Below are 27,896 nucleotides of genomic sequence, written 5' to 3'. Positions count from 1 at the left end.
CACAACTTGGAAAGACCAGGAAAATAAGCCCTTATGGCTACATTTAGAGGAAGATCTTTTGTCTTTTTTTTTTTTTTTACCCCAAAATTCTCTGTGCTGCTTAAAAAAAAAAAACCAAAACTTTCACTGCTGCTGTTAGGTCTTGAGTCTACTGTCAGTTTTTGAGTAATCCTTCTTCAATAGGGCTGAAATTAAACCTGCAGTTGAAAAAAAACAACAACACAAGAGCTAGGAACCATTTACGTCCTTAAAATAGGTCTTAAGTGGGATGTGGGCTGGGCGTAGACTGCGTGATCCTCCACACAGAGGTCATTTTCACCCTGGTAACTAACAGCTAATAGCATCTGGCTGAGGCTTGCTCTGAAACAGAGGAGTTGCTCTTCTCTTTGTGGGATCAAACCCTAAAGCCCTTCCCGCAGATGCCTGACAGGCTGTTTAATTTGAGGAGGAAAATCAATGTAAAATAAAATGTTAAGATTTGAGATTTCCTTCCATCCTCTCCCCACCATGAACTTCTAAAAGCAAATCTATCTATTAAGGCAGATCATAGCTCCGGAAAACTTAATTGTCATCCAAGAAGCCTAGCTGATATTTTATTAATAGATGTAGTGAGGTTAACAGGAAGTATGGCTAAAATCACCTTGTACTGCATGCACTGTGGCACTTAACATCTTTCATGTGTTACCCACTTTAATAATTCATCAGCTGAAATGTCTATTGCTTCTGTGAACTGACACTGTTGTTTATGTTTTGTTCACAGCTGCGAGTCTTCAAATTGGCCAAGTCCTGGCCGACCTTAAATACTCTTATTAAAATCATCGGTAATTCAGTGGGTGCCCTCGGAAACCTCACTCTTGTGCTGGCAATCATCGTCTTTATTTTTGCTGTGGTAGGAATGCAGCTTTTTGGGAAAAGCTACTTGGACAATGTGAAGAAGATAAGCATGACCGGCAATTTGCCACGATGGCACATGAATGATTTTTTCCATTCATTCCTCATCATCTTCCGAATTTTGTGCGGGGAGTGGATTGAGACCATGTGGGACTGCATGGAAGTAGCTGGGCAGCCGCTGTGCCTTCTTGTCTTCTTGTTGGTCATGGTAATAGGAAACCTGGTGGTGAGTTCTCAAGATATTTTTTTTTTTCCCTTTCTTGGCAAGTGTGTGCAAATGTACTTTTTTTTTTTTTGTCTAGAAATATAACATCTCACATTACTTTGTGGCTTTAATTTGATGAACCAAGTTATCACACATATCCCAAAACGTGTTCATATCCCAAATACAAAATTGCTAGCATTGCATTATTAATTAGAAATGAAGGCTTATTGGTTTTTGCAGAGCAGATAATGTTTTACTACAGGAAAGGCACGTGGGATAGTTATAATTATGGTTTTTCTTAAGCATGGGAGAGATTGGATTCCAGATCTCTTTTCTATACAGGACTGAACATCACTGGAGAAGAGGAGGCTGAGGGGGAGACCTTATTACTCTCTACAACTACCTGAAAGGAGGTTGTGGAGAGGAGGGAGCTGGCCTTTTCTCCCAAGTGACAGGGGACAGGACAAGGGGGAATGGCCTGAAGCTCCACCAGGGGAGGTTCAGGCTGGATATCAGAAAAATTTTTTTTATGGAAAGAGTCATCGGGCACTGGAACAGGCTGCCCAGGGAGGTGATCGAATTGCCTTCCCTGGAGGTGTTTAAGGAATAGGTGGATGAAGTGCTTAGAGACATGGTTTAAGGGAGTGTTAGGAATGGTTGGACTCAATGATCCAGTGGGTCCTTTCCAACCTGTTGATTCTATGATTCTATGATGATCACCTCAATCGTCACTGTGCTGGGAGGTATTCCTATTTCTCTTCACTTTTGGTCCAGAACATGTGAACATCCTTAAAGCAAGCACAGTATCTTAGAGAGGAGTTGTGAACACTTTGTTCTAGGAAGCGGCAGGTTGTGTTTACAGTAATGTCACTTGCTTGCTTACTTTTTTTATAGACTATCCCATAAACATGGCTTACATAAGCGCCGAACCTATTAAGATTGAATTGTATTTCCCTGTTGACATCTTATGGAGCGCTTTCCTGGCTTGCAGTCATTGTGAAAATGTTTCTCCTGTTCAGCTTACAAAGCATCTTTGACATTGTGGCTCTAATGGGCTTAACTGTTTACGTAGCGAGTTGTTTAATAGTAGATGCTGCTATAAAAAAAAGTTGGGGTTTGCAACCAATTGCTTTTAGCGGTTGTTTTGCTTTTAAGTGCCCGATGTTTTGGTTCTCAGCTGCTGGATAGAAAAGGTCTTGAAAGAGGTGGTAGAAAAACAGAGTACATTGTTTTGTTTACAGTAATTTTTATTTTAATGGTTAGCTTTGCACTGAAAATGTTAATTGCAAGAGCAAATTATATTTCATATGATTTTTTTTTTTAAAGTCAAAAGATTAAACTGCGATTACTCATGTCATGGTTTAACCCCAGCCAGCATCTAAGCACCACACAGTCTCTTGCTGTGAGACGGAGGAGGGAATTGGAAATATAAAAGTGAGACAGCTCGTAGGCTGAGATAAAGACAGTGCAACAGGTAAAGCAAATGCCGCACATGGCAACAAGGCAAAAAAAGGAATTCATTCGCTACTTCCCATGAGCAGGCAGATGTTCAGCCATCTCCAGAAAAGCAGAGCTCCACCACACTTAAGAGTTACTTGAGAAGACACCATAACTCTGATCGTGTGTTTCCCCACCATCACCCCTTTCTTCTTCCTCCAGCTTTACATGCTGAACCTGACACCGTATGGTGTGGAATATCCCTTTTGTCAGCTGTCCCGGCTGTGTCCCCTCCCAACTTCACGTGCACCCCCAGCCTTCTGTCTGGTGGAGTGGTATGAGAAGCAGAAAAAGCGTTGATCCTGTGTAAGCACTACTCAGCAATAATGAAAATATCCCTGAATTATCAATACTGTTTCCGGCACAAACTGAAAACATAGCCCTCTACAAGCTATTGTGAAGAAAATTAGCTCTATCCCAGAGAAAATCAGAACAATTCAGACAAATTACTTATGGTTTCTTTTTCCCCTAACTTCCCATGTTTATAAATATTTCTTGGAACTAAATGTGATCAGAGGAGTCACGGCAAATTGTTACTGTCTGCATATTTTGCGGGGGAATTTAGCCGGAGATCCAGAAAGTTACTCTCCCGTGCCATTAAGCAATGGATTCTATGTATTACAGTGAAACCTGAAAATAATATGTGGTAAATTCTGGGGAAAATATTAACATTTGATATTTTCATGAATTGTTGAAAGATGTGAATTTGTAGAGTCTGATGCGCTTAGGTATTAACACTCATCAGTGTGTCTATATTCTATTAAAGCTAAAATCTGATTCAGCAAAGACTGGAGATTGCACTATTATCTACATATATTTAACCTTTAGTTCTCAAAAAAGACTGTCTCAAATGCAAGACCAACTGCTGAAAAGCTCTGTTGGAATGGATTAGCTGAAGTCACTGATCAGCTGAAAGCAAAAATGCTACATTTACCCCTTTCAGCTGAAAGTTCCATAAGCATTATTATCTGTAGATCACTTAAAAAATCAAAAAAAAAAAAAACAAACAAAAAAAAGAAATTGTTCATAGATGTGAAAAGAACAACAGATTCTGAATCAAGAGACTCAGCCAGTGTCAACTGTGTTACATGGAGATTTCATGATGTTGATTAGCAGGTAAAGAGAAGGTCATCTTATTCCTCTGGCATCAGCAAAATTCTTGCTTTCTTCATAGACAGTGGATTGAATTCACAAACTCGCTTATTTGCTGAACATCAGACCCTAAAATTCTGGTAGCTGAAGAGCACCACAAGTCCTTTAATATAAAAAGACTCAAGCACTAAATCTTTTACCTGTAACTCCATTGCAATCTGTGCCAGCAAAGTTTTTCTTTTAACTTGCGGAAATCCTTGTTCTTCCTGTGAGTTTCAAGACTCAGTTCTGATGAGTAAAATATTACCCTGAGATTGTATATCATTTGGACTCTGAATATTTGCTTCGTCTCTGAAGGCATGAAAGAAATCCTACAACATTTTTCCCTTGTAACACATCTACACACTCATCTAGATTTAATCCTTTTACCTGTTACATCTGCCAGTGCTTCTGGTAGTGTCTGTGGTCACTTTCCCAACTGCAAGGCTAAGCATTATAGAGCAGATCTGCTCTTTAACTACTGTAAAATAAAGGCTTCAAACTGGTCTCGGAAGAGTTACAACCACTGTGATGCTGTGGTATGTTTACTGATTCCATTTGCAGGTCTTACTAAGCCTCACTAACACAAACTCAGACTCAAAGCCGCAATAGTTACTAAGTCCCCAGGGCAACTTCATGTTATAGTGCAGTCCAGCTGTTGAAAGGAGTTTTAGTAACTCTTAAATCTTTGGTTTGCATGTATTTATTTTGAAAATGTCTTGGATCAGCACAGTGGGACGTGAAGCTCTGTTTACTGCTGCTCAGCTGATATTTGAGTCATCTTAAACTTTACAACGCAGTTGGAAAATTATGTGCTGTGTAACTGCCTTTTGCACGATAATACTGTGCTACTATTTTCAGACTTTTTTTTTAGTCATTGAAGCCACTTTGGAAGGTAAAGCCAAACCAGACAAATAATAAAATAGCTTCTCCCTCATTGTAAGAATGAGCTTCTGAAAATGCTAACCGAATAATCATGCTTAATGTTAAGTTTTTATAAAGGACTTATTTTCTACATACACTTATGTCGCTGAGGTTAATGAGGAAGATCATAGAGACAAGAATTATTAAGAAGATGTAGGGGAATTTAGGTAGCGAGGCAGTCCACTGTGCTCCTTGCTCTTCCAGGTCAGCTGATGTGAGAGTTGAGCGTGACATCAGCCACTTCTCAGGGGACAAATGCATGTAATAGGCACTAATAATGTGCATGAATAAAACTGGCACTTCAGTCACAGTAAAAACAACCTTCCAGCGTCACTGTGTTTGCATGACATATGCTGGCCAAGCCAACTTTTTGTTCTTCTCCTTATCGTTCAGATGAAACCTGTTTTCTACCACCTTCTCCTAGAATGCCACCAAGTGAAGGGTAAAAATGTGCTCACTGTGTCTGTTCGTTCTCCAATTTGACTGTGTATGACACGGATGGCACTGAAAAAGCACCAGTTATAATGTCAACACAAGCTAATAGCCACGATGCAAGAAACAGCCCCCAGGGCTGACTTTCTGGACTGCTGCTGTCTCACCTCTGCTTAGCTCAGCCTGTGAGAGCAGATGCATTTGATGGGCATTTGCATATATCCCCTAGTACTTCCACGGTACATCCATCACCGTGCCTCAGTCTCCCACAAGCTGGTATTCATTACTGCATTTCCATTGTGGATTATGTATTCCTGGAGTCACAAGCAGTACAAGATGTAGCCTGTAACCAGGAAAGCGATATCTTCAGATTTTTTTCCTGAAAGGTGAAATATAAGCGTTCTTCTAGGATTATTCCTGTGGTTTCGGTTGTTGTTTTTTTGGTTTTTTTGGAGGGATGGGGGTGTCAGACTGCTGTCCCTGGAAATGCTGCTCACTCAGGAATATAGTCATCATTCTGAGAACACAAAGGCAGAAAGCACGACTAATTTCTAGGGTATGAGACTCTCCTCTGTAGGAAGAATTGCATAACCATTATCATTGAATTAATGTGTGATGCGTGGAATTATGAAATACAAAGCATAAGGTCATGCACTCAGCCCTACTTAAGAATTTATGTTATGACCAAGTAGCTTACCAACAGAAAATGTTTGAGAGGATAATAAAAGTATACCTATCAGTCACTGTGAGCTTCTATATCTGACATAATTGCCTTTGTAGTCAGATCTGGTTAATGGAGTCTGTGAAGTCATAAAATACCTTACCCAAAAAGAGATCTAAACTACAGCAGATTAAATAGACCCTGAAAGTACCTATTTCTTCCCCTGAAGTCTTGGGAGGCAAACTCAGCTCTAGATATCCCCATGAACAACTCACTCTGACTGACCAAGTATGATGTACCAATACATTGCACCAATTAAAAATGTAAATGAGATTCTAATACATATCAGGAAAGGTAATTACAGAAGAGAAAGGACAGTATAAATGCTGTTGCACAGCAGTCTGCAATATTGGATGTGCAATACACCCCATTAATGACTGATGTTCAAGAAAGATTAAATAATACCGGGAAAAGCAGAGGATATGAAGTTGATGAGGGGAATGCAGACCTAGGCACGGAAGAAGAACAGTTTAGGTGACTGGATATTTCTCACCTCAAAACAAAGGACTGTAAATTACTGCAATCTCACCTTTAGACTGGAATTGGAAAGGAGGCTTCTGACCATCAGCCCAGTGAGCTTGTTTAGAGGACTTTGCAGCAAAACTGACTAGCCCCAAATCAGCAGCATGTGAGATGGAGCTTGATTAGTTTGTGAAGGAAACAACACATGTTAGCAAGGGACTTGACCTGGTGACCCAAGAGGAGTTTCCTGTCTTCCTATGGCAATTTGAGTGCCTGACAGCAGAGATGCTAAGTATGGTTTGGATGAGATTTGAAGTTGCCTGCATTGATTAAACTCCAGGGGAACTTTTCTCTGAAAAGGTCAGATATGCCTGGAACCCATTCTTTTATTCTGCTTCCATGTCTCAGGAAGCTTTAATGGCTATTTTTTCTGTTCTAGCATGGGCCATGACTATGACACACGGAAATCTAGAAATGTCAGATTCTTGGAAAAAAGAGGTTTGTGTCTCCCTACATGCCTTTTGTACAAGTCAGTGTAGGATGGCTCCTTGAAGAGATGTTCTGGGCAAGTGTTGCTAAACCTCCATCAGGTTAAAAACTGTGGATCCCCAAACTGGTGAGATGCAAAGAAAATCCCATCAGATCTCATTTACCACTAGTTTGATCTTTAATAGCTAAACTCTGTTGAAAAAATGTTGTATTACCTGACAGAAACATGTCTTTGCAGCAGGGCAAGAAAGAATGAAATCAAGTTACAGCAAAGGTGAGCAATACATAGCTAGTTGTAGTAATATTTCCACTTCAACATGTACTTCCAGAAGATTCTCCCTCCCTACCTTTGGAAGATTGTCCTGAGTAAAATGGATGCAACCTGGATAGGAATAAATGTCCTAGAAGGAGGAGAAGGGTGAGATTGTTGAAGGTCATTTAGCATGAATTCTGGTCTGATGTTTGTGTGAGAGAGAGATTTGAGATGGGGAGGCTTGTTGGGGTGGAAAAGACAAGTGACTACAGGTATACTTTAAGCTTAGTCTATGAAAGGAAATGCACAGTAGTTTGCTGTTACTTTCCTAAGTGACTGATCCCAAGTAGCGTAAGGAGTCATTGTGTCCTATGTGGCTATTTAATACTTGTTAGCTATGGCTATAATCTTACCATTGGGCAAAATCACCTCATACATGTTCCTGCAAATTTACATCTATCCAAATAAATTGTTTTCTTTTCCTGGTTATTTTTTTAACACTAAGAATGAGATAAAGGCATGTGATAAGCATTTAATTCTGATTAGCTTTGTTGGCCTTTTTGTTTGTTTGTTAATGTTGCCTTTAGTTCAGTGTTTGCTGTCAAAAATAGAACAAAAAACTCACAGGAGAGGTAGCGGTGATGTAGTGTACAAACATATAAGATGGGGCTGCTGTTGGGATTGTATGGTCTTCAGCACGGAGGCTCTGTTTCTGTGTAAAGCCATTTCCTAGAGTTAATTACTTAGTGTTGCTATACGAGCACCATGGTCTTTAATGAAGGAGCATAAGCCAGAATGTACGTGGCCACCAGCGTGGGAGAACTTGTAGCTCACCCTGTGGGAATCCATCAGCTGGCCGACTGTGTGAGAGCTTCACAGGCAAAGGGCTATCCCAGCTGGAAATTCTTGGTAGGTTATGAAGAACTTTGATAATACGGAGCAAAATGATCTTTTGATTTGTGCTCAGTAGCAGAAAATACTCCTGGACACATTTAATTTGTTAGTGTAGAAGTAGCCCTAAAGTCCTGTCTCACCCAATACGGATACATCTCCATCATTGCAAATTTCTCAGCAGATCACAACCAGGCTTGAAAGAGGTTTATGGTAACGTGTCAGATTTTCTCTTTGTTTAAATGAAATGGGTATAGAGATTTAATTATCACTGTCCCTTGTGGTAAAACCACAAGCAATAGCAAAATAGTTAGGCATCTAACAGGCCTAGGTAAAGGTGGGTTCCAACTTTACATTTCAAGAGCTCAGAAATTTTGGTTAAAGCATATGATGATGGTCAAAAAAGTTCTTCAGATGAGACTTGTATTTCTGCCTGACTTGAAGGCACTGTCATTGAGTGAAGCTGCATCAAGAATCTGGCATTTTTAAAAGACTTCATGCATTACACCAGGGGGGTTTCAAGGCCATGAAACTTTTTACAGAGTGATTAAGGGTTGTTTTACCTCAAAGGAACAACAACTCATTCATTAAGATTTCTTGTGCCAATAAATGAATGAAAATGAAACACTGATGACACATGACAGCACATTTCCAGCTCTCTCCTTATTTTGTTTTCAAATTATGTGCAAATCTAGAACTACCAAACTTTACTTGTTTTTTACTCTCTGTCCTTAGAGAAATGTACAACTAAGAGCTGCAGCCACACTTCCTGCCCTGAATCAAATAATTATTTTTACAATTAATGACAAACATGCTTTTACTCATGGGGGCCACGGAAGACATCCACTCTGCAAATAAAGGTTAACCTCCTTGGAGGAAAATGTAGTATTTGTATTGCATCTGATGATTAGTATAAATGAACTGGAATTTTAAAATATTGTGTGCCTTCAGATTGCAAATCCTAGACTGGATCTGCTTGCTGGAAATTAAAGCAAGTTTGGGGAGAAGTTATTAGAAATCCAAGTTACAGCATTTTAGGTTTTATTTTTTTAATTTTCATATGACAGTCAAGGTCTGCATCCTCAAGCTTTGTATATCATACTTCTGCCACCAAGCAGGAACTCTTCTTGAGGACCACCAGTTCCACTTCTTGCTAAATGGAAGAAAGAGCACATAAGGTACAACTCTATAAAGCTGGAGAAGAACACTGTTTTATAAGGAAATGTGCATCCATAGGAGATTCAAAGAGAAGCTCAGGTTGTCCCAAGCCTCGCAGCATCACTGCCTTCCCTCTGCACTCCTGTGTTTGTGTCCTGGATACCATTGTTCAACTTTTTCAGCAGCTCTCTTTTTCAGCAGCCTGAAAACATGCATTTGTGTTTTAGTTACATCATCTTCGAAGACCAATAGACAAACAGGCGAGAATAGGCATGTCAATAACAGTAATCGTCAGGACACGCAAAATCTGCAAAGCAGCAAGCAGAGTGCGTGTGGGGCACCACACAGAAGGGGAACTTGTCAGAAAGCTGCAGGAGCCGTAAGGAGGGCTGAGGGACTACTGGAGATGGAGGCTGGAGAGTTAGATGATCTGGAAGAAGCTAGGGAGCCTGAGGGATCATTAGAGAGGAGTGGAAGTGTCATTTAAGTCTGTCTTATCGACTTGGACACTTATATAAGGGAGGCGAATTTTCTTTCTTAAGTCACGTGCAGGTTTGCAAAAGAGCCACCCAGAATACATGAATAAGCACATTTGGGGACACAAGCAAAACAGCATCAAAACAACTGTCAGTGTGTTACCATCCTTTTAGCTTCTGCTGATGTATGCTTGCGGCCAGCAGCACATACATTTAGTGTGATCCTGGAGAATTCAAGGAAAGTAGCTAAACCCCAGCATGTTTTCCAGCTTCTCCCCTCATATTTTTCATACCAGCTACCTACATAGTTTGTATGTCTCAAAGCAATTTTTTCTGCTTGTATTCCTTATTATCCATCCTTGCTTGAGCAGCATCTGGGAAGAAGAGCACTCAGGTGATTCTGATGCTTTTGAGTAATAATCTGGCTATAACTACTTCAGTATTAAATATCCACAAAAGTAATGAAAGGTCCACCAGAAACAGATAGTATCATGTAATGGATCAAAAAGATAAATCCTGATACCAGCCATCAATCTGCCCAGTTGCCTCTGATGACTTCTAGCAGAAATGGAGAGCTTGCATCCTTGTATGGCTTACTTTAAAGACAAACCCTTTGTCTAAGACTCTAGACTTTAAAAATGGTGTGATTAATCAGCACCCACATAAATAAACGTAATTTATTTTGTGAAAAAGATATATCCCACCCTCATGTGTAACATCAGATGCTGGTTCTAAAAAGTCTGAGGAAATTACCCTTGGGATGTTTGTAATGGAATATCAAAGACTGATGGGTTTCAAAGGTGCCGATGTATGATAGATTAGGTAGAGGCTATTCAAAGGTGGGAGGGCTGGTTTGCCCAAGAGATGACCTTAGAACAAATAGGAGGAGAAACTGCTTTCAAAATGTAGTCCTAAAATATAATCTGCTTCCTTCTGTCACTCCAGATTTATGAGTTTATGATTATCTTGCCACAGGCTGAGTTTTTTCCTCAGAAAAGTTGAATCTTGGTACTTGGTGACTAAATCTGAGCATACGTCTTGTATGAGAATCATAGAATCATAGAATGGTTTGGGTTGAAGGGGACCTTAAAGATCATCCAGTTCCAAACACCCTGAGATGGGCAGGGACCCACTAGATCAAGCTGCTCAAGGCTCTATTCAGCCTGGCCTTGAAAACCTCCAGGGAAGGGGCATCCACAACTTCCTTGGGTAACCTGTGCCAGTGTCTCACCACCGTCATGGTGAAGAATTTCTTTCTGATGTCTAATTTAAATTTTCCCTCTTCCAATTTAGAGCTGTTCATTACATGCCTTTGTAAAAATCTTTGTTAAAAACCCTATCACTACATGCCTTTGTAAAAAGGCCCTCCCCAGCTTTCTTACAGGCCCCCTTCAGGTCCTATAAGGTCTCCTTGGAGCCTTCTCCAGGCTGAACAAGCCCAACTCTCTCAGTCTGTTCTCACAGTAGGGCTGTTCCAGCCCTCTGATCATTTTCTTGGCCACCCTCTTGGCCATTCCATATACTTTTTATGTCTAGGATTCCAGAACTGGACACAATACTCCAGGTGAGCTCTCACTAGAGCAGAGAAAAGGGGAGAATCGCCTCCTTTGACCTGCTGGCCACACTTCTTTCGGTGTAGCCCAGGATACAATTGGCCTTCTGGGCTGCAAACACACATTGCAAGCTCATGTTGAGCTTCTCATCAACCAGTACCCCCAAGTCCTTCTCTGCAGGGCTTCTCTCAAGCACATCATCCCCCAGCCTGTATTGAAACTACAGGTTGCCCCGATCCACGTGTAGGACCTGTATGGTATCCATGTTGAATAAATAAAAATATCTGCCTTTTTTTTCCCTGCAATATCCATCCACAGAAAGGTAGATATTTTTAAATACAAATAGCCAAAATCCTAATAAAAGTTGGCATGCAAAAGAGGACTGAGCTTTTGCGTCTCAAAGGAGACTGAAAACAAAAACTGGACTAAGGCTCTTTTTTCTTCTGTGAAATAAGGGATTCCCGAAAGCGATAGTCCAAACCAGATTAACTGGTGGGTTGTGACAGATTTTGGCATTTGGTGCAGATTTTCATCAGTAGAATTATAAATATTGCTTCTTGTTCTATAAATGAGTCACTGGGATATATCAGAGGAATAAAGTCTGATAATGATGCTAATGCTCTTCTGTATATGTGTGTATAAGGGAGTATGAAACTATCTCGTATTGACCTTCATGGGTAGAAATAATACGGTGGAAGAAGAATGCTAATACATTAGTTCAACCAACCTGCCCCTTGGAAACCATCCTTATGCCTTTTGTTCTAATTGTTTTTTCCAAGTCAGAGATAATTCTCTAAAAATATTGGTTAATCATTGACTTCATTACATAAACTGCTGACAAGATGAACTATTTTTAATCAGATCCACCATACATATATATGTAAGTATATATATTATTTGTGAAGATGATACTAGTGGATTGTTTATTGAGATTTGGTTGTAGTCCTGGGACTGAAGAGAAGCTGAATTTTCAGAATAAAAACTACAGCCCCTGTCAATACCGTAGGGATCAGTAGGATGAAATAATGCCAATGTTTGGTACTATATCTGTCTTTCGTTAACAGTGTAAGTAGGGTTTTGTTAGTGGTTAAGTTCTCGCTAATAGCTGGCTAGTTATTAAAAATCTAGAAGACACCAAGTCAAATTTAATGGGACAAGAGTGTGCAAAGGTAGGTACAACTAAATATGTCTCTTTTTATTAATGTCACTGTACGAGTTGTCTGGATGTCATTGAAAGTGTAATGACAAAAGAATTCTTCCTAGCATGACCTGAGGGAAGGGCAATGTTTTAATATTAAAGTAGACCAGGTGGTACAACTTTGATACATTATTCATTACTCCTAAACAACTTATACTTTTCTTAAAAAAAAAAAGTTAAAAATCATATTTTTCCCTACTAAAACTAAGCAGTGAGTAGTTCGTTGTAACAGTTGCCTCTAGAAATAGCTTGTTAAAAGGGATACGTGAAACAAGCAGCTAGTCACGACAGCATTAACCTTCTTAGGAAGTGTACGATATTTAAGGGATGGTATCTTTTCCACATACGGTGCCTATTCATATCTGCATTTCTCCATCTAGCGCATACATGGCAACATGATCTATGACTTCCCAAGGAAATATGCAGAAGAATACATCTGGAAACTAAACATAGTGAAGATGATTGGATGCCAGTTTCCTACCTTTTGGGATCTTATTGAACAAAAAGATGTTCCTACAGTCAAAGAAGTCCTGCTTTTGGTCTCCTGCTACCACTGCACATTTCCTCTTGTTACCAAAAGTCAACTTGGCTGGCTCTCACTCTGTTAAACACCTCTAAATCAAAAAAACCCCACTGGCCTACATTTGCCAAGGAGAATCTCCAATGGATATAGATCTACTCCATCAATTTGATTATCTGAAAGGTCTTTTCCAGCTGAAATGATTCTATGATTCTGTGAGTTTGCATTACTGCAACTGGTGCAAAGAAAAGGAGAATCAGATCTGTTGTTTTTCTCATCCCTCTTAATATTTTTATTTCTTTGCTGCTATTTAAGTATCTTTGGTTCTGTATCCGGGTCTCTAGATTCCATGTATTGTCTTTTCTTCCTCCTGTTTCGTTTGGATCATTCTTAGCCAGACTCTTGTTTGAATAGTTCTCATTGAGTATGACCCAAATCTGCCCATCCTTTATTTTTCTTTTACCTAAAATGTATTTTCTTTCTTTTTGGCCTGCACTGGCTTTGAATATAGTAATTCCCGCTTTGACATTGCCACATATCTCTGCTGTAGTCTTCCTAGTCTCATGCTTTAAGCGAGTCTCCTCTTTCTACATTGCTTTGTCTTTGTGCTTTTCATGACATCTTCTACAAGCTCTATCTCATCATGTATTCTTTACTATTCCTCTGCACAAGCAAATTCCAAGTCTTTGCCCTGAAACTGTTGGAAATTCTTGTAATTATTTTAATGTAAGGGTTTTTTTTTTTACCAAGCCATTTTTTTTGTACAGAAGCTCTGCTTCCTGTGGATCATAGCCATATTTTCCCGTGAAGAGAGTACATCCTAACTGATCTTAGGATTTTGATTAAATATACTTGATATTTTCCATGCTGAATTTTCATGGAGATGAAAAGAGGCATATATAGTTGTCTTCAGGGATGGATATTTATCAAGCAGCTCTATTCTCAGTTTGAGCCCATTCCCCTCTGTTTGCTGCCTCCTCCCCACCACCAGCTACCTTCTCTTTCTGCCCTCTCCCTCCCTGCATACTCATTTGTTGCAACTGCAGATGTAAGAGCACTCTCATGCTCCTTATGCTATGAATTCCTTTGTGTTGGTGCTTCTTCAAGGAAAACTGTCTCTTCTCCTCTCCTGTAATCTCTTGTTTCCCACATTTAAATATCATGCCATCCCATTTCTGGGAGATTCAGCAAGTGCAAAATACCTGCTGAAGTCTCTCTGCTTGAAAACACAGGTAGGTGGCTGCATCTATAAACTGGCCAGGGCAGGAAATCAAGCATAAGGAGTGTCCCTCCTCTGTCTTGGTTAACACATTCCCTGGCCACACCATCCCAGCTGGTGCCTGGGCATTCAGAGGGCAGTCCTAGCTGGGGACAGAAGCCAGGAAGCAATCCTGCCTGGGGCAAGAGTGGGAAAGGGAGGTCAGCTGCTTACCTTTGGGGATGAAGAACAGGCCTTAGCTTGTCTTTTTTTACTACTTCAGATGCCATTTTTAGATGATAAAATGGACTAGCTGCCTAGCTCTTGGTTTGTTTTTTCTCTCTAGCAGACTGGCAGTGAGCATAAACTCATAAAACAGCTCTTATGGAGAACTTACACCGCTGACTTCCTCCTTTGCTTCCCCAATTTTATGTTCATCTTATGCTAAAGAAGATTTTGAGCAAACCCATTTGCTGGGATTTCAGCCAGACACACAGAATACAATTAATAAAAACAATCATTTTCGAATTTCCACATCATCAAAATACTTTGGTATTTCCTGATATAAGAAGGTCATCAAACATGAGCTCATCATGCCCGGAAAGAAGAGACTGCTTTGATCATGTGGTTGAGCACAGACTTCATTTGAAGTATGCTGCTAGCCAGTCCTCCACAAAATGCTTTTCTTATGTTTTTAGCAATGCTTCTCTGTAAAACACAGCTTAGAGCCAGCATCATCTCGTAGACATACACTGTGGGAAGAAATGACATGCACCTCCTTTCCTTCCTTGCAAAAGAACAAGGTTATCTCCCTGGGGCTTTAGGAGGCACTAAGAAACCTGTAGAAATAGCCACAGCTAAGCCAGAGACCAAAGGGAATAGGCTGCTGGTTGGGGACACCGTGGGATCCAGGAGCAGATGGTGGCAGAGGAAATGGGTAGCTTTTTAGGACAGCAGTAAGGCGTGTGTGTCAGCGCTTCCTGCCTCGCAGCTGAAAAGTGGCTCGGATTTTACATGGATAACTGGTACCACTACTGGTAAATAAACCCTCCTGCCCTGTTTCTTTAATACAAGGTAGGGATTTGTTCTACTTTTGAGTTGTCTTCTCTAGCAGAGGTATGTGGAAGCTGCAAGCCTGCCTATGTGCTATGAAGGCAGGAGTTTTCCTACTATGCAACGTTACTTGTAGAAGTCTATTTTGTGGCTTTACTGCAAGAGGCCCGCCTGGCTGACAAGACAGTTCTGTCTCCGATCTGCCCTCTAGAAATCTGCACTTGCAAAATGCAAAAGTCAGAACCTCCTTCCACCCCTCAAATTCAGTAAATAATCATCCTTTTCACACTTCACTTAATATGAAAGTGTGATTCCGAGATGGAGCACAAATTATAATATTAAACCTGGGAAATGGTTAAATGGTTTAGAAAATAACTTCTAAAGGAAATAATGTTGCCTTCCTTATTAAAAATAAAAAAAAAAAAAAAAGAACAAATGTTAATATTATTTTTTTCTTGAATCACTGATTTAATTATCTAGTCTCTGGGCCAACCCTCATATTGATTTTACTTTGGTGTAATATATTTGACGCAGGGAAGTAATTTTTACTGTGGCCATTTTTACTGTTTTTCTTTCCCTGCTAATCCGATTCCAGGGTTTTTTTAACCTTTTGGTTCTCTGTGGATTATATTTCCCCACATTTTCTGCCATGTGTGAATGGAAATTACCTTCTTCTCTTGATGTCCAGTCATGACTGCCCAAAGGACATGATGACCTGTAGATGCCTGAGTGCAAATCTTAGCACAGCCTTTGGTCATGGATGGATGCCCCCATCTCCAGGGAAGTGTAGGATCTGAGTTTTAAAGAGATGACTCCAAGGTTCCCTCCCTACTTGGACCGGGTTGTATCCCCCACTAAGACCAGCCACACAGGTTAGGGCTGGTGCGGTCTCTGGGTGAAAACCACAGAGTTTAAGATTCCCAAATTACGTTTTTTTTCTTGGGTCTAGTCATTGTAGAGTAGCTGATGAGGTGGCATTTCATATGAGTAGTGAAAATATTCCAGGCATAATATCGTCTTCAGGTCATGGTTTAGTAGGCATGGTGGTGTTGGGCTAACAGTTGGATCTTAGAGGTCTTTTCCAGACTTAATGATTCTGGGATTCTATGGATGTTTCTCACCTGTCATCACTCCTTGCTGGAAGCAGCAATAATGAAGACTCTCAAGTGTTTATGGTCAGTCCAAGCCTGTGCAGTCTGTCTTGCTCTTCGATTGTCTTGACATCCTCATCACCATGACAGCTAAATACTTTTGTTGACTGATCACAAAGGTAATTGTCTCTTGTCTTGTAATCAAGAAACTTTCCATAGTTTTCCTAATCCTTTTGGGATATTTTGAGCCTTTAACATCGTGAACACAGCTGTGTTGGTTGGAGAGGTTTGCAATTAGAATTGTCTGATAGCACTTTTTATCTGTCTAGATGAAGGGTTGAGAAGTCCACAGCAGCTCTGACAGAGCTCTTGCTATGCTGGCGAATTAGCGTCGTTTTGATATCTGATGTTTGATATATGATTCCTTCAGGAAAATGGGTTTTCACCAAGCCACTCCTCTCTTGTACAGGACTTGTGGAGACTGTGATTTTTATATCACAAAGCAGGTTTTTTCCAGAGACTCATCTTCTGTTATTTCTAAGAGACTTACTTTCAAAAGACATTGAAAGTCATCAGCTAAAATAAAAATATCTAAATTTATTTCAGTGATTCTTGATAAGCGCTTGAAGCAGGACAGTTTGTGTGCATGTTTATAGCCACATACGTGGAAAACAAATCAAACAGACTTGGCAACATGGGAGATCCACCAGGTTGTGGTAAGAAGTGTCATGAGTTGTCTCAGATCTGTGTTTCAGGGTGACAGTGACATAGGTACCCTCACTCTGCGTGGTTTTTGGGTGTTGCAGAGGCTGAGGGTGAAGAGAGACAGAGACTAGTGTCAGGTCCTGGTGAGAGGGGAGCTGAGGAAGCGCCAGCCTCCCCTCCCAGTTCAGCCTTCTGTTCTGAAGAGGCAGCTTCATCGTATGGTCCAGCGTAGCACCAAGAGCAGTGTTGACATGGTACTCTTTGCCTGCTTCCACCTTTCAAAAGCTTGTAGCCACACTAGGTATGACATACTCCGGTGCTAGTGCAGCTTTATAGCTCCACTGAAAGCAGGGAGGGGTGAATGGCAGCTTAAAATGACCTCAGAAAACTCCTATGTGACACAAAGATGCTGTGAAGTGTAATTAATGGGCTTAATCTACCCTTCCATTACTCAAGGAGATTTACTCCTATGTAAAGTGGCGAGAACAGCACCAAGGAATATGTCCCATTAATTATACATATCCCTTTAAACTCTGAAGTGAGAAATAGGGTGACCATTCCCCCACCCAGGCACACACCGTTAAACAAGAGTGAGCACAGCTGCCATCCAGCATCACTTCTCTGCCTTTCGCTGCTTAAACACGATCGGCTGCTCAGAGACCGCTGAAACTGCAGAGAAACATAATGTGAGTACCAGAAGTGGAGAATGGTCAGCAAAACTCCTAGAGTTATGGTAAATACCACAAAAAACCCCTAATGGGGTGGGGGAGGACATTCTTCTCACCTGATGAAGCTATAGCTGTGTCAGCTACTCTACCTATTCTTCACAGTCAACAGAGAGAAAAGGCACTTTGTTTCATCTGACTTGGTGCAGCCATCAGTTTTAGGATGGGATATGTTGGGCTCAAGCTCCTCTGACCTAATAGATTGGATCTAGTCTGTCTCCAGAGGGAACGCTAGATGCCATTTACTACCCCAAAGGGAGTGCAAGTGCCAGCCATGCCCCAAAGCTGCGCTTTTCAAGCATGCTGTCTTGTGAGTTGTGCTCACAAGGCAGGGGAAATGCACATTAGCTGTGATGTTAGGGGGAAGAGTCAGGCTTTGTTCTCTTCTTTCTTACGGAAAATGGAAATAATTTACATTAAATCACTGAATTTTTAGCCATTTTTGTATTTGCATATTAGTGAATTATTCCTACCATGTTACTTCCATTTTATTTTTCCTGTGGAGGACATCCGCTCTCATTACCGTCACACAGCAGTTTAGGGAATTTGCATGGGAAATAAGCTGAATTTGGTGTATTTTTTATTAATTTCCCTTTTATTTTATTGTATTTATTTACATTGTTGTTTTTATTTAAACAGATTAACCATTTATTTTATTGAACAGATTAACATGGTGTTGATAAGAAAAAAAAATTGCTGTTGCAAAAAAACTGGTTCTGTAGTGCCCCACAAACCTCTCATCCACAACTTCTAGCCTGCCTTGTAGGATCAAACACAGTCCACTGGAGATGATGTCTGGCTGCAAGGAAGGAAATCCATATTCCCATTTTCATGTGTTTTCTTCGCTGCTCTTGAGAAAGAAGCATGAAAGAGATCAATTCTGCTCCAACCTGTGTGCTCTCCTACCTGCCCTTGGCCACAAGGACCACATGCCGTACTTGTGGTATCATGATCATTTTGACAGTGAGAAACTAAGATATCATGAGAATGGGATTATGGGATTAACTACAGGATAAAGAGAAACTGGGCTGGGAGGATATAAGCTTCTTAACCAAGCACAAACAGCCGAAATAATAGAAAAGGGAATATAGAAAATAACTGATCAAGTAAATTGCTTTTTGCAGGAGCACTCTCTCTTGGTAAATTTTACTCTGGGATGAAAATGTACAAAGGGTTGGAAAATACATTTCCAAGGGAAAAAATAATCTTCTAGTAGCAGAGATGGACTAGATGACCTATTACTGCAAGTCTCTGGCTTAAATTTAAATGTCACACTTCCTTGTTGTAGTGAAGGTTCCTCTATGAGCAGTTTTTCATTGCAACTTCATGGATTTTGCTACAATAAACAAAATTAAATTATTTGTATATATTGTATCAGGCTTATTAGAAGACATCTAAGGTCTCAAGGAGAAAACTGCATTTTCCACACAGGAAATGTTCTAGCCAAAGAACAATGCAGATGTCCACTGCCATCAGAAAACAAAAAGGAAGAAAACCAGTTTCTTCCTCTGGTCAGAGAGTATCTGAAGAGCTTCTTGCTGGTCTGTATCTAGAAGGCACCACTGGAGAAATTGTTTGAATAGACTGAGATGTATGAGTCCTGTTTTATCCACACAAAAAGTTTTAGATGCGTAATTGATGATCGTGGCAGGTGCGTTACCATACTGCTCTACCTGGGCTTTTCTATGCAGCTGAATGACAACAGGGACACACAAACACAGGGATAAAATTTGTTTTAACCGCTTTCTTTTTTGCATGGCAGAATTCACTGATGGGACATGTTTTCTGCTCTGGACCATGTTATAGAAAAACATGCTTTGCTGGTTCCTAGGAGGTTCTTCTTCTACAGGGAAGCACGTGTAGGTGATGCAGGTCCCTCACAGGTCTCCTCAACTATCCTTTCTATCCTCCATCTCCTACCATGGAGATGGCAGTACACATCTGCATATTGCATATCTTCGGTTATTTGAAGGGTCCTGAGGGCTTACAAGCAAATAAGTGTTCATGAGAGCGGCTCTTGAACTACTCTGCTTTATGAACTTCCTGCCTGAAAAGACGATCCCGTCTCTGACTCCAACCTTCCAGAACTTGTCCTCTGTGGTCCGGGAACAACTTAGATGTTGCTCAGTGTGAAGTTTGTTAAACTTCAAGCAGAGGAACAGACTAGGGGTTTGAAAAGCAAACTCCCTCATTTTGTCGGTGGTGTGTAGTCAAGGAACTCCCCTCCACAGGAAAAGCCATATGGGTCATCTCTTATTAGATCTTCTGCAATCAGGCAAGACCAGTAGCTGAGGACCTCACTTTGGAGACAGCTTAACCCTGCCATTGAACTTGTGCAGGTGCAACATCTTTCTCGCTTTTACCTAAAAATGAAATATAGAATTATTTTCAATCTACTGAGCAATGGCCTTAGACTTTTTAGTGGGTTTTTGGCCTATATTCAGTGCAGTATGGGACCCAGTGAGTGTGCAGGGCAGCAAACACATTGCTGAATCAGTTCACAGGAGTGCAAGAGGGCTGCAGGGGCTGGACACTGTTTGACTGAGTGACAGGTGGAAGGTTAAATACATAAAGATTTATATCCCTCAATTTTTGCCAAATCGAGGTAAATACAAGGATGCAAGGACAATGGTTGAGTAGTCACATGCTTTTTCTCCAGAAGTGTTTTGACTTCAGTACCAGAGTTTGCAGACAGATACTTTTAAAGAAAATTTGATCAGAAGGTGTCACCTGAAATTACACTGTCTGTTTTTGTATTGTGATGGCTAAAACAAAAGGAGGCAGTGGAGCTGGGGCATTCAAACTACAATCCATTGTGGCAGTATACATGGCTCCCAGCATCCACTAGTAGCCTCTGCCCAGGGCTCCCTAGGGAGGAGAGATCCTTCCAGCAGCCTGCTTTCTCCCCATGGCTGGGAGATAGCAATTCATTTCAAGGCTTCATGCCTCTATTCTCACTTGCTCTGATTGCAGAATTGAGGCAGCACTGTCTGCTGTGTCTGGCTTTCTATCTGTGTGCTGCAGCTGTGCCCAGGGTGTAGCTGAAGCACCCATGCTGTCCTCTTACCTGGTGAAGGTTGCCTGGTTATATAGGTTAGCAGTCACCGGTCTGGAGCATGGAGTACCAGACTGACACCAAGAAGGGCTTCCTGTTCGCCTGGCTGGGTTTGACAAGCCATGGATGATGGCCTTCGTCATATGATTTAGTTTTAGGTAGTTCTGCAAGGAGCAGAGGATCTCTTCCAACTTGAGAGATTCTATGATTCTGTTTTGGTTGTTTGGTCTCTATCAATTAGTGCCTTACCTTTAATCTAGCTGTGAGATACTAACTCCAAGCTAGCCTAGGCTCCAATAGGCACCACCAGATATTGTTCTTCATCATCTCCTGCCATGCCAGACTGTCTCCATCATCTACAGACATTTAAGGAAATGTCCTCCATCTTAAGCACCTCAGGGAATCAACTGACATTAGGCTGGACGAATCTGATCCTTTGTGCCTTATAATGGCGTAACCAGATTCACTACCTTTGGAAAGGAATTGAAAGTGAGAAAAGCCTATGAAAGCATGCTGTACTGTCATTAGAGTAAATGCTTAACATCATTATGGAGAAGGAGTTGGAGTTTCTTTGTGTGTGTGTCATTTGATTCCTAACCTCAAAGACCAAAAAACTGACCTGCTTTAAGAGACTGACTGCTTGGTGTCACTGGAAAGCAGATTTATTTTAAGGGGATGCATATGGACATACAAATCTGCCATTGCTTTTGAAAACTGGATTAGTCTTTAGTTTGCTTTTACTTAACTGAAAGCATTGCGTTAGCAACCAGGAGGACTGGATATTATTAGTAACCTTTTACAGAAATTGTGATGTGTCATGGGTTGAGCATATATTTTTCTGGAAAATGCAGTGTGCAGTGAAATGGGGAAAAATAAGTAAACATAAAGTGCTTATACAGCAGTTCACTCTATTTGTACACCCAGCAATACACTTCTGAGGTTACCTGCTCATAGAGGAAGGAGGGAATGATATTTAAGGTTTATTTTTGGCTAAAAGCAAAGTGCAAATAGCTCTTTGTGGAAAATGTCAGATGCATTTCTGGGAAGCAAACAGCATTGCCTTAATAATCCATGGTAAATAACAACACTAGGAATGTTACCGCCTATTAAATACACCTGCAGGTGTATCTGGATAAACTTATATAACCGTAGTTTGACACACAAAATAAATGCAGAAAAGTGAAACAAGGCGTTTCAAATAAGTTATTCTGTGAACAGCAGAATTTATGAAGTATAGGATGAAATTCAGCTTGAGATAACAAAATTTGAGTGCCTACGTGGAGGTATTCCTGTATGGAGAAGACAGCTGAGCTACCACCACAGTCTGCAGAGATCTAGGGCTTAACTCAGTTTTGTATAGCACCACTGAGGATACTGTAGTGTATCCATCCTGGCCTCCAACTAGACACAGGTATCCCATAATAGGGTGTCATGTAGGCTAGTTGCCTTAGGATAACTTGGGCGTGCTAGGGTCATTTGGCACTAGATGACTACCTATTGGCAGCTGATTGTGGCCCTAATGTGGTCACCTGTATTTCATCAGGCTCCACTGTCTATATGGATTTCTTTTGATTAAAATGAGGCTTAGAGGCCACACTAGTCCCCCAAGCTTTTGTGTTCGAATCTGCCATCCTTGAAACATGATTGAGTTCCCTAAACACTGCCAGTCTGTTCCCTGCTGCAATACCCCATTGTGTCCCAGTTGGATGATAGCTAGAGATTTAGGAGGGCGTATGTCTCTTGTAGGTCTGGTGCAGATGTATCAGATAACCTCAAACAATGTTAACGTAATTGAATTGAACCTATAATGTCCATATATATATATATATAAAGATTTTTATACTGGATTCCTTTATCCTTTCCTTTCTTCCTGCTCCCTCCCGTGTCCTTAGGTTGCCACTGGGAAGGAGACATTCTACAGCTTTGTCTGAGCTCTGTCTGCATTGGTGACCTGGGCGGTGTCTCTTCTCTACATAAATGCTTATTTGCAGGACACTTGTAGCAATTTGGTTATCTCTAAGATGCCATCTTTCTATCAAACTTGGTTGAAAATGGCTAAAGTGATTCTATCCATGGCCCCTTAACAAATGGGCTCCCACCTGCTTGGCAGTAGACTCAGTGCTCAGGTTTTCAGCTACCTGCCAGACAACATCACTTGCAACGCTTTAGAGTGGGAAATGAAATGAAAGATTGATTCATACCAGATCACCACAATGATTAAGAGGAGACCCACAGAAGCTGTCAGTGACACTCCAGAATGATGGACCACCTGAGAAACAATTAGCTTTATTCTCCCTTTTCTTTAGAGCAGGGTAGTGCTCATTACAACAATAGGTTATACAGTAGTTCATAACGGACATGGGCATCTGCTGCACTACCAGCTGCTTTCATTTATAATCATGGTGATTGCAAAAGAGTACTTCATGAAACAGTGCTTGTGGGACACTTCAAATGTAGTGTCACCAGAGTGATTAAGACCAGGGTAGTTTTCAAAGTTCCAGCTATTATTCTGAATATTTGAAATAAGGGGGAACAAGATAGGGGAATGATAGTAAAAGCTTGTGGCTCTTTGATAAGGCCTGGTATAATGTTGCTGGTGTTTATATGTTTATACTGGTTATTTTGGTCTAGCAGTCTTTATCAAATATACTATTAAGAATACTTTATCAAAAGTACTATCAGAAAGACCGAAGCCAGGGAACTTGCAAGTATTTCTGGTAGCATTGAGAGATGACAGAGGAAATATCTTCACAAAGTCCATTTTATTGCTAAAACAACAGAAGTGCTACAGCACTGATCTCTCTCTTGCCATATCACAGAGCTGGCACACACCCAGATGGCAGATAAATTGGTACCAGGCAATTTGGTCCTAGTTTATTTTGGGTAAATACATTTTAGCTGATGTTGGTTTGAGTCACCTTTGTCCCATTCTCATCATCCCAGGCATCTACCTTTGGTGTGAGCTTCTTGCTCTTGTCAGTCCAGCACAAAAGCTGTAATTCATTCTTTCTCAGACAACAAGCAGGTGTAATATCCCATGCGCAGCAACTGGTGGTCAGTCTGCAAGTTGTATTACTAGGAACAGCCTTCTAGAAGCTGGTTTTATTTTTTTTTTTTTTATATAATTGTATTTATTGAGGGGAGGAAAAGAAGATAAAAAGAGGTTTAAATCATCAAATACATCACCCAAATGCGTAGTTGTATCTAATCTTGCAGTGCAGTACCAGCAAAGGCAGACAGTTCTGAAGTTGCAGGAACAAGAGGAAGCCAATTTACAGTCTCCAGTTCAGTTTGAATCTCCTCATATATCAGTGAAAACCTTCAAATAGGTCTTTTTCCTGACTTGTGGCAGCATTTCCAGGACAAAGCCTGCTTTGAGTTGAGCCCTGCTCAGATTTGACTGCATTAATCCTGGTTGTGATGGCTTGGTTTTGCCTGGAAGGAAAACGTTTTGAAACTATATGATCTCTTAGGTGTTTATTCACAGTCAGAATAGATTTTCTTCATGGTTCAGAGGATATTCAAACCAAGACTGTCTGTGAAAATACGTACAAATGTTTAGAAATGTTTCTAAATGTACTATTTGGTTTAAGTGCCATACATATGTATATCATGATCATAGAATCATAGAATGGTTTGGGTTGGAAGGACCAGTAAGGGTCATCTAGTCCAACCTCCCTGCAATGAGCAGGGACATCTTCAACTCAATCAGGCTGCTCAGAGCCTCATCCAACCTGACTTTGACTGTTTTCAGGGATGGAGCATCTACTACCTCTCTGGGCAATCTATTCTATCATTTCACCACCTTCGTTTTAAAAAGAATTATCTCCTATATCTAGTCTGAATCTTCCCACTTTTAGTTTAAAAAGAGATTGTCCTATCACAACAACCCCTTGTCCTATCGCAACAACCCCTGCTAAAAGGTTTGTCTGTATCTTTCTTATAAGTCCCATTTAAGTACTGGAAAACTGCTAGAAGGTCTCCCCGGAGCCTTCTCCAGCCTGACAAACTCCAGCTCTCTCAGTCTGTCCTCATAGGAGAGGTTTTTCAACCCTCTTATCTTTTTTGTGACTATTCTCTGGGCACTCTTCAATAGGTCCATGTCTTTGCTGTGCTGAGCATTCCAGAACTGAACTCAGTACTCCTGGTGTGGTCTCACCAGTGCAGAGCAGAGGGGCAGAATCACTTCCCTCGACCTGCTGGCCGCACTTCTTTTAATGCAGCACAGGATACTGTTGGCCTTCTGGGCTGTGAGCGCCCATTGACTGCTTATGTCCAGCTTTTTATCCCCCAGTACACCCAAGTCCTCAGCAGGGCTACTCTCAATCCCTTCATCTTCAAGTCTGTATCGATACCAGGGATTGCCTTGACATAGGTACAAGGACCTTGCACTTGGCCTTGTTGAACCTCATGGGGTTCACACAAGCCCACCTCTCAAGCTTATCAAGGTCCCTATATATTATGTACTGTGAAATCGAAATAACATTTTTTACACTGAATAAAATCCAAAATGATCCTGAAAACGTTTTTTTCTATAGTCTTTTTCTACATCTAAGCAGTACCTTTCTGGACGTCAATTAGTGTTGCAATTAGTGATTTTCTCCTAGACAGAATACTGGCAATTACAGGAAATTTGTTATACTGACACTTATAAGGACATTTACACTATATACCTTCCAATGAAAATATTATCACATAGTCTGTTTCTCAGCTTTGCCTTTTCTTTTTCATGTTGTGGGATGTTGAAGGGTAAAAGTGAATATTAGAGTGTGCTATTGTCCAGGGTAAACTTTTGCACCTGAAGTTAATGTTTTCAGAAATGTCTGCAGATCTCCTATTCCTACTGAAAACACCTGTAATTAGAGGTAGTTCCACCAATGCCAGTGTGTTACAGTGGCACAGATGAGATGAGATTCAGACTCTCCAACGTACAAAACCAGACATTTGTCCTCCACAATTAAGGGTCATTGAGTTCCTTTTAACTTTATTTGTTTCAGGTGCTCAACCTGTTCCTTGCCTTGCTGCTAAGCTCTTTCAGTGCTGACAACCTTTCGGCTCCAGATGAGGATGGGGAGATGAACAACCTGCAGCTTGCTTTTGCTCGGATCAACAGGGGTCTTCAGTATGCAAAACGCACGATGTGGGATTTTTGCTGCAATGTCCTCCGACACCCCAAGACAACAGCTGAAAAGAAGGCAATGATGAAGCTTGCTGCCCAGAATACAGGTGCCCTTAACAATTATGTGAACAGTCATACAACCTCTGATCTTGGCAAAGACATGGAGAATCATAAAGAGAACCATGCCGAGGATGGGATGAATAAAAATGGAGAGAAACACCTAGGAATTACAGATGATGATTTTATGACAAATCCTGATCTGTCCATTTGTGTTCCTATTGCTGTGGGAGAGTCAGATATCGAGGAGGAAGATGAGGAGCAGAGCACTTTTACGGAAATGGAGCAGGTAGGCAACAAAATGTTTGCTAATTGCAGCTTATTTAGTTGGCCTTCGTTCCCACCCTTGCTCTGGATCCATGGCTCATGATGCAAATATCCTATGGCCTAATCCTGCCTTTGATATGTTGTTAACTTCGGAAGAAGTTATACATGCATATCTAAGAGCAAAATTCAGTCTCCAACAAAAGGCATTCCCTTTGTATTTGTCATGCTCGTCTAGATTAATTCTTCTAACCAAAACAATTAAACCCTTTCTCACACAGGAACCCAGTTTGTTCTTTCAGCTGAATCATGGGAATGTTACAGAATAAATCTTAGGTCTTCTGACTATGACAGAGGATTTTTACAGAATGCAAAAGTAGACAATGTCTTTGATTTGTTCAACAAGAGTTGATGGTCAGTTCTCTTAAAAATAAAATGAGGCAGAGGCTGATATGGCAAGGCAATAGAGAAAGAGAAAATATATGTAATTGTTTGAATTCAGACAAGAGAAGTAGTTACTTTCCTGTTCTTTGGTGTGACATTGCAGATTTTTATATCCCCCAGAGCACTCAGTAGTAAAAGCTGAAAAATTCAGTGTCTTTCCAAGTGTTGGTGTAAAATTCAGAAGAAAAATCTTCACAGAAACACTTTTCTTTCTCTCCTTTACCCCCATTCCCCTTTCTACTGGCTTTATCTCTTGGCTCCACGCACTGTAGTTAGTTGTTGTTTTCCAAATCCTCTAGCTTTGATCCAGTGTCCTCTGACACTGACTGAGACTCATGGAGTTCCACAGGCACTGGATCAAAACTCCTATTTAGGAGGAACCCCGTGTATCTTGGTTGAGGGGAAGAAAGTTTTGAAGCAAAACTGTCCTTGAAGAAAGATTTTCTTAAAAAGCCCCGAGGGAAGACTCTGTGTCAGGAGGTGGGAACAAATTGTCAGCTAAAAGTTAAATTTTCCTGCTTCATTGTGGAAATGTTTTCAGTGTTTATGCATCCACTCACTAGCAAGTCTTACACATTGGCCATCACCTTGGGGAGCTGAAGGCCAAGGGGTCAGAAAACTCTCTCATCAAGCCCCACTGTCCAAATGGACACCTCGGTAACAAAAGAAAGAAGCTTGAAAGTTTTGGTAAATACTCATAGGGTCTGTTTTGTGCAGGTTTTAAGAAATATATTTATTGAAATGATCTCTGGGTTGATGTGGGTAGCATGGATAATATCTTTTTTTTCCTTTAAAGTGCTTTTCTCCTTCCAGCACTGTATTAGTTAAACATACAAGAAGAGTACACTTGAAAAGTGAAATGTGAATATACTAGATGAGTTTCTCATTATTATCTGGTCTGCAAATACTGACTAGCATGAATGAGTATAGTAACGTATGAATGTGTTTAATGCTGAAGGGTGTTTTTTCCGTTTTGGCTTTTGGGTATCCGAACCTTTCTGCTACATCTGATAGGGCGTCATGATTTTAAAAATTCTCAGATTTTCCCTTCACAGTGCAAAGCAAAATTTTGTTGAAACTTTGCATGTAAGTGTTCGTGAGGTCTGGACGCTGGTGTGTGTGTGTCTGTGGGTATGTATGCACACATGTGCATATTGTATCACTGTATTCCAACTTCCTCCAGATAAATAGCAATCTTCACAATTGCAAAATAAACTGCAGCACAGAGCATGGAGGGTTGAGGAATTTTACAGCTTATTGGGGGTTGAGGAATTTTACAGCTTATGGAATCTTAAAACTGTAGAAATGTGGATTTCTGTTTAGCTGCACAATGTATCCATGTACCTGTTGCCATGTATACTAGTATACAGGACAAATAGGCATT

General features: G+C 40.7%; 1 protein-coding gene across 5 annotated transcripts in view; it reads left to right on the top strand.

The window, feature by feature from the left end:
- Window positions 1–27,896, top strand: part of SCN5A (sodium voltage-gated channel alpha subunit 5) — a 221,594-nt gene that overhangs the window by 121,351 nt on the left and 72,347 nt on the right. For all 5 annotated transcript variants that reach the window (XM_054058158.1, XM_054058156.1, XM_054058157.1 and 2 more), the window contains 2 exons: window positions 761–1,117; window positions 25,626–26,093. In XM_054058158.1, coding sequence (XP_053914133.1) covers window positions 761–1,117; window positions 25,626–26,093 — 825 coding nt within the window. The remainder of the gene's footprint in view (window positions 1–760; window positions 1,118–25,625; window positions 26,094–27,896) is intronic.

The sequence above is a fragment of the Cuculus canorus genome, chromosome 2 (genome assembly GCF_017976375.1).
Source record: "Cuculus canorus isolate bCucCan1 chromosome 2, bCucCan1.pri, whole genome shotgun sequence".
Taxonomy (NCBI): Eukaryota; Metazoa; Chordata; class Aves; order Cuculiformes; family Cuculidae; genus Cuculus; species Cuculus canorus.
This window is presented reverse-complemented; position numbering and strand designations above follow the sequence as displayed.